This window comes from Petaurus breviceps, unplaced genomic scaffold (genome assembly GCF_028583685.1).
Source record: "Petaurus breviceps papuanus isolate PSGF00001 unplaced genomic scaffold, PetGlider_PUasm1.0 90804, whole genome shotgun sequence".
NCBI classification, from domain to species: domain Eukaryota; kingdom Metazoa; phylum Chordata; class Mammalia; order Diprotodontia; family Petauridae; genus Petaurus; species Petaurus breviceps.
Genome location: NW_027187348.1, coordinates 1,530,531 through 1,543,150, shown reverse-complemented (window position 1 = coordinate 1,543,150; position 12,620 = coordinate 1,530,531). Strand labels below are relative to the sequence as shown.

Sequence of the window (12,620 nt, the reverse complement as noted above, 5' to 3'; positions counted from 1 at the left end):
TTGTATTCTTATAAATTTAACTCAGTTCTCTATTTGAGAAGTGAGGCCTGTATCAGAGACACTTACTGTAAAAAAAAAATTTCCTAGTTTTTTGCTTTCCTTCTAATCTTAGTTGCATGGGTTTTGTTTGAGCAACCCCCTTTTAATTTAATATGATCAAAACTATTCATTTTATACTTCATAATTCTTTCTATCTCATTTGGACATAAATTCTTCCCTTCTCCAAAGATCTAACAGGTAAACTATTCTTTGCTTTTCTAATTTGCTAATGGTGTCACCCTTTATGTCTAAATCATGTACCTATTCTGGCCTTATCTTAGTATATGGTGTAAGGTGTTGGTCTACACCTAGTTTCTGTCATAGTTTTCTCATCAGTTTTTATCAAATAGTGAGTTCTCATTCCAGAAGCTGGAGTCTTTGGATTTATCAAACATTAGATTGTTATGGTCATTTACTGCTGTGTCTTGTGTACCTAATCTGTTCCACAGATCCACCACTGTATTTCTTAGCTAGTACCAGATAGTTTTGATGATTGCCATTTTAAACTATAGTTTGAGATCTAGTATGACTAGGACACCTTCCTTTGCATTTTTTCCCCATTAATTCCCTGATATTCTTGAACTTTTTTTCTTCCAGATGAATTTTGCTATTATTTTTCTAACTCTATAAAATTTTTTGGTAGTATGATTGGTATGTCACTGAATAAATAAATTTACGTAGAATTGTCATTTTAATTATGTTGGCTCTGCCAACCCATGAGCAATTGATATTTTTCCTTTTATTTATATTTGACTTTATTTGTGTGAAAAGTGTTTTGTAATTTGTGTTCATATAATTCCTATGTTTATCTTGGCAGGTAGACTACTGAGTATTTTATATTGTCTACAGTTGTTTTAAATGGAATTCCTCTTTCTATCTCTTGTTGCTGGGCTTTGTTAGTAATATATAGAAATGGTGATGATTTGTGTGGGTTTATTTTATATCCTGCCACTTTGCTAAAGTTATTTCAAGTAGTTTTTTAGTTGGTTCTTTAGGATTCTCTATGTATGCTATCATAGCATTTGCAAAGAGTGATAGTTTTGTTTTCTCATTGCCTATTCTAATTCTAATTACTTCCATTTCTTTTTCTTCTCTGATCTCCTCAAGCCCCAGAATGTTGCAGACCCTTCTAAATTAGCTGTATCATCATCCAAAAGAGTTTGGCTGAACTATCCACCTGGGAAAAACCAAGTAGATGAAAAATACCTATTCCCAGACTTCAACATACAGTTGCATAAAAAGCCCATAGTGCCATTTCTTTGGAGCATATGTCTTGAACAGACATGGCAGATGGACAGTGAACTGAATTAGGACTAAACAGAATGAAAATGGTAGGTTAGATTCAACTTGGAAAGTTTTGTAGCAATTTCAATGACCCCAAGCCTCTCTGTAAAAGAGAGGTCTTTTTTTTAACACCAATATTCTTCCAATGATATTACGTGGTTTCAAATGATAGATTACCTCTACTAACAATTAGCTGAAGGAAAATAATGACTGAAAAATATCATCAAAAAAGATGTGTTTTTGGAAAAGAATGGGCTAGTCATACAGTCATGGATAACAGGTGAACATCTCATATTATTACCCATGTAATGTAAAGAAACTTATAGGAAGTCCCATAGCACACTGGAATTATTTGTAAGAAGACATGGATGGGGCGGCTGGGTGGCACAGTGAATAGAGCACGGGCCCTGGAGTCAGGAGGATCTGAGTGCAAATTCGGCCTTAGATACTTGACACACTGACTAGCTGTGTGAACTTGGGCAAGCCCAATTGCCCTGCCCTACCCCCTCCAAAAAGCAAAAAAAAAAAAAAAAGACATGGACAAAAGTCCCTTAGGGTGAGAAGGTATGAATGGTTTTTTATCTGTACCACTGGAGGAAGTGCCTGAAATTATGAGAACACAGATCCATTTAATAAATACATATGTATTTTGTGGGTATAAAGTCACATATGTACATACATACCAACATATGTACATATACATGCAAATAATTATACATTTATCAGTGTGGGCATAATTGTGTATAGAACAATTAGAAAGACCTGAGTTCAAGTTTGTCCTCTGATACTTCTTAGCTATGTGACTCTGAATTGGATGCTTAATCCTTCCATCTTCCAGGTAACTCTCTAAGACTATATTTCAGATCTGCATTGGTAGGGGGAGTTACTTCCCCAGCAGGAGTTTCCTACACTAATGAAATCACATGTCTGAACAAAATATACATCCACGTATGCCTATGTGCAAATGTATAAATATACCTCGCAGGGATGTCTGAAGGATCTTGCTTTATTATGGACAAAGCAGTACAACTTTGTATTTCCTAAATATTAGAGATAATAATAATTCCTGGGTGAGTACAAAAAGCATCACAGCCTAAAACAGAAGAAGCCCTTTCCATGGTGGAATATACCTTAAAGTCTCTGATCATCCTTTTTTTTAAAGCAATCGGGGTTAAGTAACTTGCTCAAGGTTACACGGCCAGTTATTTCTGGGTGTGGTGCTAAGTATCTGAGCCCGGATTTGATCCCCAGGTCATCCCAACACTGGAGCCTTACTCGCTGAGCCACCTGGCCACCCCTCTGATCATCCTTGAGAGGATCACAGAGCAAGAAAGAACCATGAGAATAGTCCATGGTCATATTTCACTCTAACGTTTGCAAAATGCTTTACCCACAGTATTTCACTTCAAAGTTTTTCCCAGTTAGATTTTAAATGCAGGCTCCTAGAGGACAGGAACATTGTCAGGCAAATATGTCAGAAATAGCTTGGCATATTAGAAAAATTGCAGGTTCTGGGAACAAAAAAACCTGAGGTCAAATTCTACCTCTGATAGCTACCAACTCTATGAATTAGGGTAAGCCCATTAAGCTCCCTGGGCCACAGTTTCTTGTCTTAAAAATGCAAAAGTTGGAATAAATGATCTCTGAGTTGTCACTTTTAGAAGTACTATCTTAAATCTGGGGCTTTTAGCCTAGGACTGCAAATCTGCTGTTTGAAATATTTTGATAACTGCATATTAATATCATTTGTTTTCTTTGTAATCTTTTGTATTTTATTGTACATATTTAAAAACATTATTCTAAGGAGGGGTCCCAAGGCTTCACTAGATTGCCAAAGGGGCCCGTGACATGCACACAAATTTAGAGCACCTGTCTTAGATGCATTTTTTTTTATCTCCTTCTTCCCCACCCTGCCCTTCCCTCCCACAGCACAAAGACAATATTGAGCACATGCACAGTAGGCTTTGAATTCAAGTCAGTTCATATGAACCAATATTTATCAAACTCCTCTGGACAGCCAAGGTGTCAGAGGGAGTCTTTGTAACTGTTCTCTATTCAAACTATCTACATTCATTTTTATGTACATAAAAAGCACTTTGGACTGCTCGTATACACCTATATTCACTCCCACCACAGTGTATGTGTTTGTTTAAATTGCACACTTTGCCTTTCAATTTATTTTTTTCCTCACTGTCATCCATTAACACTGAAAGAACACTAGGGCACATAGTTCTGTATTGTCAAAAGTTCAGCTCCAAGTAAAACCAAACAAGGTATGTGGGAAGAGGAAGGGGAGGAGGAGAAGGTAAGCCTGTCTCTGACGCTTTGGCTATATGCAGACACTCAATATGTATATGTGTATATATATGCATATATATATATATATATATACATACACATACATACATACCTAACATTATTCTGAGTGTTGGGGAAATTATAAAAAGAAACATTTAAGAAAAGGATTCTTAACCTTCCTATGGGTCATGGACCCAGAGTCCTCAGAATAATGTTGTTAAATGAATAAAATAAAATTTGTAGGATTTATAGAAGAAAGCAATTAAATCCATCATAAAGGTCACAGACACCAAACTAAGAATATATAATATATTTTTCTTACACACATATACACATATTGTGTGCTAGGTTCTGGGAATATAAAAGACAAATAAGACATGGGCCCTGTTCTCAAGAAGATAAAAATGTATAATTAGGGGGGAAATGAAGACACAAATAACTATGATATAAGAGAGTAAGATAAATGCAAAGGAGAGATTCTGACAGTTTTATGAGAAATTTGAGGAGGAAGAGATCACTTTGATCACTTTTACCTGGGTTATTAGAGAAAGCTTTTTAAAAAGTACTTGTTTATTTTGTAAAGGAATTGGAGTCTGGGTGGAGTTTTTGAAGGAAAGGAAGGTCAACCACAAATGGAAGTGGGAAAGGGCAAGGAAGGGAGACCATGGAGATGCCCAAAGTAAGTGAAGGTGTAGAGATGGAAAAATGGCAAGACAAGAACAGAGGATGAAGATTAGTCCAGATTTACTGGATTTTGAATGAGAAAGGAAAGAAGAGGTAAAACTGAGCCAAATTTTAAAGGACTTTGAACACCAGAATCTGGAATTTATGCTTTATTCCATTTGCAATGGGAAGCCATTGGAGTCTTTTGAATATTTTGACAGACACTGAAGTCTTTTGATATCATAGAAATGTAGTGGAAGATTACTCCAGCAGTATAGGGGAAGATTGATTGGATAGGGAACCTATCGGAGACATGAGAACTGTGAGAGATGCTATTATAACAACATGGGCAAGAGGAAATGAGAACCTGAATGAGGGTGGGTGCAGGAGATAGAGATTGAGAGGTAGAAACAACATGACTTGGCAAATGAATAAGATGCTTGGGTGAGGGAGAGGGAAAAATCAAATCAGATATGACTTCAAGATAATGAGCTTGGATGATTAGGAGAATGGTCATATCATTTCAAAAATGAAGAAATTGAAGAGGAGGCAAAGTTTGGGGAAGAAGTGATTAGTTTATTTTTAGACATGTTCATTTTGAGGTGCCAGCTGGATATCCTGATAAAGATATCAGCCGGCATTTGGGAATATGGGTTTATAGCTCTGGGGAAATGCTGATGCTAGACAAATTTGTCCATCATCTGTCTAAAGGGAGCAACTGAAACCAAGAGAGGGTTCAAAATCACACAGAGAGAGTGTGGAGTGAGGAAAAAAAGAAGTAGGATTGGTATCTCTCTACATTCAAGGGAAGAGAAGAAAATGAGGATCCTGAAATAGGAACAGTGGGGTGGCCTGAAAGGTAGGGGAAAAAAAGCCATGAACCCATGAACCTACAGTACCTTAGAAGCTCATGGGAGAAGAAGATATAAAGAAGGGAGTTAGAATGGAAAAAGCAGTTCAAAGTCTTTCATGTAGTAGAGATGATAAGGACCGAAAAACATTGATTTTAGTGATAAGGACATCATTAGTGACCTTAGTGTGGTGACTGGGTGATTGGGATGGAGGCAAGTTATCAAGGGATCAAGGACAGAATAGTAAGTGAGGAAGTTTAGGTAGTAAAGTGTAGGTAAACTCCTCTTTCTAGGAGTTTGGCTATGAAGGGAGAGCAAAAGAATGATAGTCTGAGGCATCCTAGGAATTTTTGAATCAAATTTGGTGCCCATATTGATTATTTGGGCAGAATAAGTGATTCTCTGGAGTCCATGATATTCACCACTTTGGGGTTCATTTAAACATGCAAAAAAATTTTAAAGTAGGGATAAATGCATTTATTAATCCTCTTTCCCCACTCCCCTATTTTCCCACTGCTACTATCCCCTATCCTAATGACTATATTTAGAGAATCACATGATGTTTGTTATTAGCAAGTTGCTGCTAAGAGAGAAGTCTGATCCATAGAGAAACCCATTTGGAGCTGATGGGCTTTACCTGGACCACAGGCATTGGGAGCTCAGTCTTAGGCCATTACCCTCCCTGCAGCTGACCTTGTCCGAAAGTATTAGAAGCCACTGGAGGCTGAGTAGTTAAGCCATGTTTTTCTTTATTTCTTTTATAAATAAAAACCAAATGTATAGGAATTAAAACCAAAAGATCTTGGGATTAGCCAAAGTGTCAAAGAAACTGGTATTACTGTGGAAACATGTTAGCTCAGGGATAAGGGGTTGGGGAAGGGAGATGTGCATATATAGGTATGAACATATGCCTATAAGAGCATATATTTGTTCATGTGTGTTGAGGGGAATATAACCAATTATGTGCTCTAGACAAGGCTTAAGGGCCTCTGTTGCCATCTCTTCTTGCCCACCTCTTCTTGCCCTTTTTTTTATTACCCACATTTTGTTTGACTACTTTTTTTGTGACAGATCTTTTATTGTCTTAAGGAAGTAATTGCTATGAGTGGCAAAAACACTTCTTTAATTCTGTGACATAGTGAAGTACAAGTTCTTAATGTTCATTCATAAGATTACAATGAAGTCTCTAGATGTAGATTATCTAGGTGTAGACTGCCCACTCAGCGTATTCTCTGAACAAATGTTTAATGTGAAGTTGGTTTTCAGCATCACCCCCTCATATTTCTGAGCTTCTTTTTTTGCCTTTTGGTTACTATGGGCCTTGGAGACACTTAACTATATAATTTTAGAATGGGCTAAGGAAAAACAATTAGTAATAGAAATCTATTCACTTTCCCCCACCCTATCCCACCCCAACTTTGTACCATTTTGAGAAAACTAGAGGACTGAATTAATTACTGAGCCACAGTCAGTGATCTTTTAAAGATCATGGATTATGGGAGAGGTACCATGGGACTAGAGAAGGGCAGATTTCTCAGTTCCTCTCTCTCCTCCAAAAAAAAAAGTTAGAAAATGGAGTTTGCAAACTATAAATTACTGAGCACTTTTGATACCTGGAACAATTCTATAATGTATAATTAAAGGGATGGTTAATGAACAACTGAAAGCAGAAGCAGTGATCACAAAGAGCCATCACGACTTCTTTATGAGCAGATCATGCCAGCTTAACCTCATTTTCTGTTTTTGACAGATTATTTGACTGGTAAATCAGGGGAATTTTATAGATACGGTTTACCTAGATTTTAGCAAAGCATTTGACAACATCTCTAACCCTGTTCTCATGGACAAGATAGAGAGATATAGGAAAGACAGGAGTGTAGTTAGGATTTGGGAATGGTTGAATAGCTAGACACAAGGAATATTTAATGTCATCCTTTGATAAAACGTCCAGGTGAGCCCCAGGGATCTTGTCTTGATTCTGTTCTATTTAAGATTTTTATTGATAACTTGGATGAAGGCATAGATAATAGGCTCATTAAATCTGAAGATGAGAATGGATAGGAGATATAGCTAGGAGAGATACCTAACATATTGGGTGACAGGACTCCAAGCATCTCTATAAACTATAAAGTTGAACCAAATCTAATAACATGGAATTTAATTGAGATAAATATGAATTGTTACACTTGGATTAAAAAAATTACTTTCTAAATAGAAAGTGTGGGAAATGTGGATAGATAGTAGTTCATATGGAATAAAATTGGAGGGGTGGGGGTGTTATAGGATTACACAATTGGTAAATCAATAGTGACAAATGTCAACCAAGAAAGCTAATCCAATCTTGGGCTTCATGGGGACTTTTCTAGTGGTGTCCAGGAGAAAGGAGATAATCCCACCATCCTCTGCCCTAGACAGGTCATACATAGGGTAATGTGTTCAATTCTGGGTGTGATATTTTAGTGCCATTTTTATTAGTTGGAAAGCCTCCAGGGGAAAGCATCCAGAGTTAGAGGGGTCCTTAAGATCCTGCCCTGTGACTATTGGTCAAAAGAACTGGGGGTGTTTAGCCTGAAGAAGAAATTACTTAGAGTAGACACAATGGCTGTACCTTCAGGTTGTTGAAGGGTTGTCACTTGAACAAGGTTTTAGACTTATTCTAATTGACCCTGGACAACAGAATTAACAACAAGGAAAGAAAGTTGCAAAGAGGCAGATTTAGGCTTGATGTAAGCAAAAACTTCCTAACAATTACAGCTTTCTAAAAGTGTAATGGCCTACCTTGGGAGCCAATGGGTTCCTCCCTTATTAGAGATCTTCCAGCAAAGGGTGGACGACTAATTATTGCATGTGTTCTAGAGAGGCTTCTTGTCTATAGATGGTTTGGACTAGATAACTTCTGAGCTCCATTACAACTCTGAGATGTCTTGAATTCATATATGGGGTGTCCCAAAAGTCTTAATGCAGTTTTAAAAAGGTTTGATAACTTAAAACTGCACCAAGACTTTTGGGACACTATCTCTGTGAGTGTATGTAAGTGCATAGATTTATAGTATACATATATGTACACATACATATAAATGTGCATATATGAATATATACTCATCTATATGCATATATACATACATTAGATTTCTATACACGTGATCCATTCTTCTTGGCAAATAGGTATCTACTTTGTAGCAAGTTAAATCACATGTTACAATAAATGTTCAAAGCCTCCAGTGAAGGATAGCTCACAAGGCAGCACAACTTTGAAATTTGCTTCACAGCACACAGATGTCTTGACCTTAGTCTGCTCGAATGACTTCATATTAAGTCAGTACTCAGTAGTGAGTGGTAAGGACAACATAGGGATCATCCCTCACCCCACCTCACTGCCCCTCTCACCAGGAAGTACAACTAAGATGCCCCTTCCAGCTGGGTAATAAGGCAGCATGGTATAGTGAGTGGCAAGAGAGCCGATCTAAAGTTAGAAATTCCGGGTCCCATATTTGTCTGCTACTGACTACCACTTGTGTGACTTTAAGTTATAACTTCTCTAGGCCTCAGTTTCCTGATCTCAGAGCTCCTTTCCAGCTCTAAATCTTAGGATGATTGAGAGTTACCAGAGTATTTCACACTTTGGTATTTTTCTTTCTTTTTTTTAAAAAATAAGATAAAATATTACATGTCTTCAAAATCTGCACCTGAGTTACATATGTTGAAAACTCCATCTTAAGGAAAGAGCATACTGGGGGGAAAAAGGAAGCTGGGAGCAGGGGACTATTTTCAAGTATATAGTTGCCATTATTGTTTAAAACATGTGTGCGTGTTTAGTCCTACCATTCCACAGCTAAGGAAGCCTAGAAGAGCAGGGAAGGAGGGAAAGAAGGAATATACAGAAAACCAACATTCTCAGAGTCTGGGCAAGGGAAAGAGATGGCTTTTGAGAGCACTAAGGGTAGATTAGTCTTCTGAAAACAGGAGGATGGGGGATTAGCAGTAGGGAAGCACACACATATAGGTAGATTTGGATGTCTATAAAAGAAAGAGAAGGGAAAAGAGTATACAGACCTAAAAACTTTGTTGAACAGATAAAAGAATGAAGCAGAGGGGCTTTGTAGACAGCACCAGGTTCAAATTTCGATACAATTCTCTATTGAAATGAATTTGGTGACCACGGCTCAGTTTATAGTTAATATCAGTATTTGTGGTGTGGTATGCTAGGTAGACTGTTTTCATGGGATACCCTCCTTTGAGCTTTGAAGGAATGACCAAGGCCTCCTTCCTCTGAAAGACCCTAGGCATGAAAAGTCATCTCAGGTGTTTGGAACTGTAAGAGAAAGTCCCAGGCAAGGAAGGTAAGGTTGGCAAACTCCTAGAGAGAGGGGGGGATTTATATTTCAAGAGCATTAAGAGTCAACACATGGTGTGATCACAGTTTGAATCTCTTGAGCCTCTTGCTGCTGAAGAAGGCAAGAATTTGAACTTGTTGATAATGAAGTCTCCTCTCCTCTTCTTAGAGAAGTTGGTCCATAACCCAAAGGCAAGAGAGAGAGACTTTTCCTCCATGCAGTGAGGGAAACAAGGTCAGATGCAATGGCAGAGATTCTCTGGTTTCAATGGAGGTAGGTGGGGTGATTCCATCGGTACCAAGATCTAGAGTATAGAAGGAAACCAACAAAGTAAAAATCACATTAGAAAATAGATACAGATAACCGTAAGTATATACATATATGTGTATATTTATATCTATATTGATAATGATAAATATTTCTACAGATATACACATGGTACTACCTATACATACATGCATACACATATACATGCATATATATGCATTGTATTTATATGCATATATACATGTGTATTTCTACATATGCACAACATATTTTATACATAAAATATATTATATTAACATTATATTAACATAATATTACAATAAATTAATATATGATATTATAATATGTTTATATATATTTAGGTGAAACCTATGCTTGTAATATAGTATAGTAGAAATAGCATTGAATTTGGAATGAGAGGAACTAGCTTTAAATCTTGACTGCCACTTTGGATAAGCCGATTCCCTTGTCCAGGCCTCAGTTTCCTCCTCTGTAATACAAGGTGTTGGATGAGATGATCTCTAAGAGTCCCTTTCTGCTCTAGATGCCATATGGTCAGTTAGGAGGGTGGGCTTGCCTTTTCCCAGGCTTCACTCTCTTGCTCATCTGCATCAGACAAAATTATCTGGACAAGTTTAGGCCCCTGACAGATCCAGATCTTAAAACTTTCATGGCCCTTTGAACTTGGGCAAAACCTCTCAGATTGGGAATCATGTTTCTAAGCTGATCCTTTGGTTCATGAGCAGAGGGGTCCATAATTCCTTGATGAAAAACCTCTTTCCTCTGGTGTGTATCTTGGGAGAGGGGAAGTTGAAGTTTACAAGGGTAAGAAGAGGAAAGGAAGAGTCTGACACCGTCATGCTCCAAACTCAGTGTTTTCTTTGTGCCTAAACAGTGGGCCCATTTCAGAACAGCTTGGAGAATCCAGGGTTTGGCTTGAAATGAGCAGCACACTTGCAGAGCCCAGCACATGACCTAATCCTTTCTAATGGGAGTGTTTGGAAATTTCCATCACAGAACAGAGGAAAATGTTGGCGAATTTGTTGACTTCAGCTACTAGCCAGGAACAGCGACTGTGACTTCCCCTTGAATTCCCACACTCCACAGGATAAGCTCCAGAGAATGACTCTTCAATCCTGTATTCTGGCTACCTCCCTCATCTATTTTTTTTCCAACACTTATGCCTTGAACTATTTCTCATAGTATTGACCTCAGCTTCTCACCCTTCCTTGGCCTGATGTGGGGCATGCCGGGAGTCTCCCACCTTACCCAGAAGTGTTAAAACTGGAATTCACTGATGCTTTTGAGTGAGTCTGAGATACACTGGGGCCGCCGGCATGGAGTCCTGAGCCAGGAGATGAAGGTCTGCTGTTGTTCCCAGGGGAACAGGATGACGTTACTACAAAGAAAAGCAAAAACAAAGGTGAAATCCTTCCTGTAGATCCTAGGGATCTCTTTCTTCTCCCATCAACTCACTTCTCCACTTGCCTATCCCAGAAGGGATCTCACTCAGTGACAGCTGGTGTGTTCACAACCTTCCTTCCCACCCCCCAGATCCCAGTGCATTTATACCAACACCACCCTGAGCAGTCCTGAACATGGTGCTCTTTGCATCCTAGGGCTCAGGGAGTGGAAGAGCTGGTTCTGCAAGCCCTAGACTTGGCAAAGACAGATGCTCAAATCAGCCTACTCCAGGAGGACACACCCAGGGCTGGGCAAGTACAGCATTAGCCCCTCCACTCCCACCAGCCAAAGAGATGAAAAGGAACCTTTTTGCTTAAGGAACTAGCAGGCCATGAGTGAAAGGGAAAGAGAAAAGAGTCAGTAAGAAGGAGAAGCCAGACCATGGGGGTCTCCTTTAGGGCCTTTTGAATAAAATTAAGCCAGCCAACCTGTCCAGTTTTCCCATACCCAAAAACCAAAAAAAAAAAAAAAAGGAGGCAGGATGTTATGGAATGTGACTGGGTTAGCTAGAGTGCTGACTCTTGCTATTTGCTACTGTGTGACCTGGGACAGGTCCCTTCACCCCTCTAGGCTTAACTTTGCTCATTTATGAGATAAAAGTTGGACTAGATCATAGTTTTAGAACTGAGATGTAATCTAATTCAAACCCCTCATTTTACTGATGATGAATCAAGGCCCAGAGAGGTCAGACTATTTATCTAAAATCCCCCAATTAATAGTTAATAGAGTCAGGGTTTGAACTCAGGACCTCCTAACTCAAAATTCTGTTCTCTTTCCACCATCACATGTACCACTATTGCAGCCAGATGATAGCTAAGATTCCTTTTCAGCTTGGATTCTATGATTCTCAGGGTTCCTTACTCCCTTTTGAAGCATCCTCATAAAACTTACCTGCTCCAGGCATGGTGCTGTGAACAGGAGTGACAGAGAGGGGGCCAAGGGACCCTGTAGTAGAAACCTGGAAAAGCAACAGAATTTTGTGATATTCTAGCTCCTTTTTCTCCTTCCCAAAGATATCCCTTGGCACTCAACCACAGAGTGAGACCAGTTGGTGGTCCCCTATAGATAGTTTGTTATCTCTTTCCCAGGAAGGTCTTCCCCACTGAACATGTGTCTGTCCATTCCCACAAACTGGGGCTACTGTGGACCCTTGCTGCACATACACTCTACCCTAATGTGCTGATGAATGCAATGCCACAGTGCCTCTAGTGCCAAGGCAGGGAGAGAAAGCTGGATGTCTTAATCCAGGACAGCTCTTTCCTGGAAATGAGATGAGCCAAGAGAGGGCAGGTGGACCAACACCCAGCTTTGAGGAGAAACATTTGGAAAACTTGAACTCGGACCACTGATCACCTCCAAACTTCCCGGAAGACTTCAAAGAAGCATAGATTCATACTACCTGGAGATGGAAGGGACTTTT

General features: G+C 38.9%; 1 protein-coding gene across 5 annotated transcripts in view; it reads right to left on the bottom strand.

Annotated features, from left to right (window-relative positions):
• Positions 1-5,864: 5,864 nt before the first annotated feature.
• The window catches only part of POU2F3 (POU class 2 homeobox 3), a 93,992-nt gene continuing 87,236 nt past the window's right edge, over positions 5,865-12,620 (bottom strand). For all 5 annotated transcript variants that reach the window (XM_069070052.1, XM_069070053.1, XM_069070056.1 and 2 more), the window contains 3 exons: positions 12,092-12,158; positions 11,006-11,135; positions 5,865-9,773 (listed from right to left, as the gene is read on the bottom strand). In XM_069070052.1, coding sequence (XP_068926153.1) covers positions 9,734-9,773; positions 11,006-11,135; positions 12,092-12,158 — 237 coding nt within the window. In that variant the 3' untranslated portion in view covers positions 5,865-9,733. The remainder of the gene's footprint in view (positions 9,774-11,005; positions 11,136-12,091; positions 12,159-12,620) is intronic.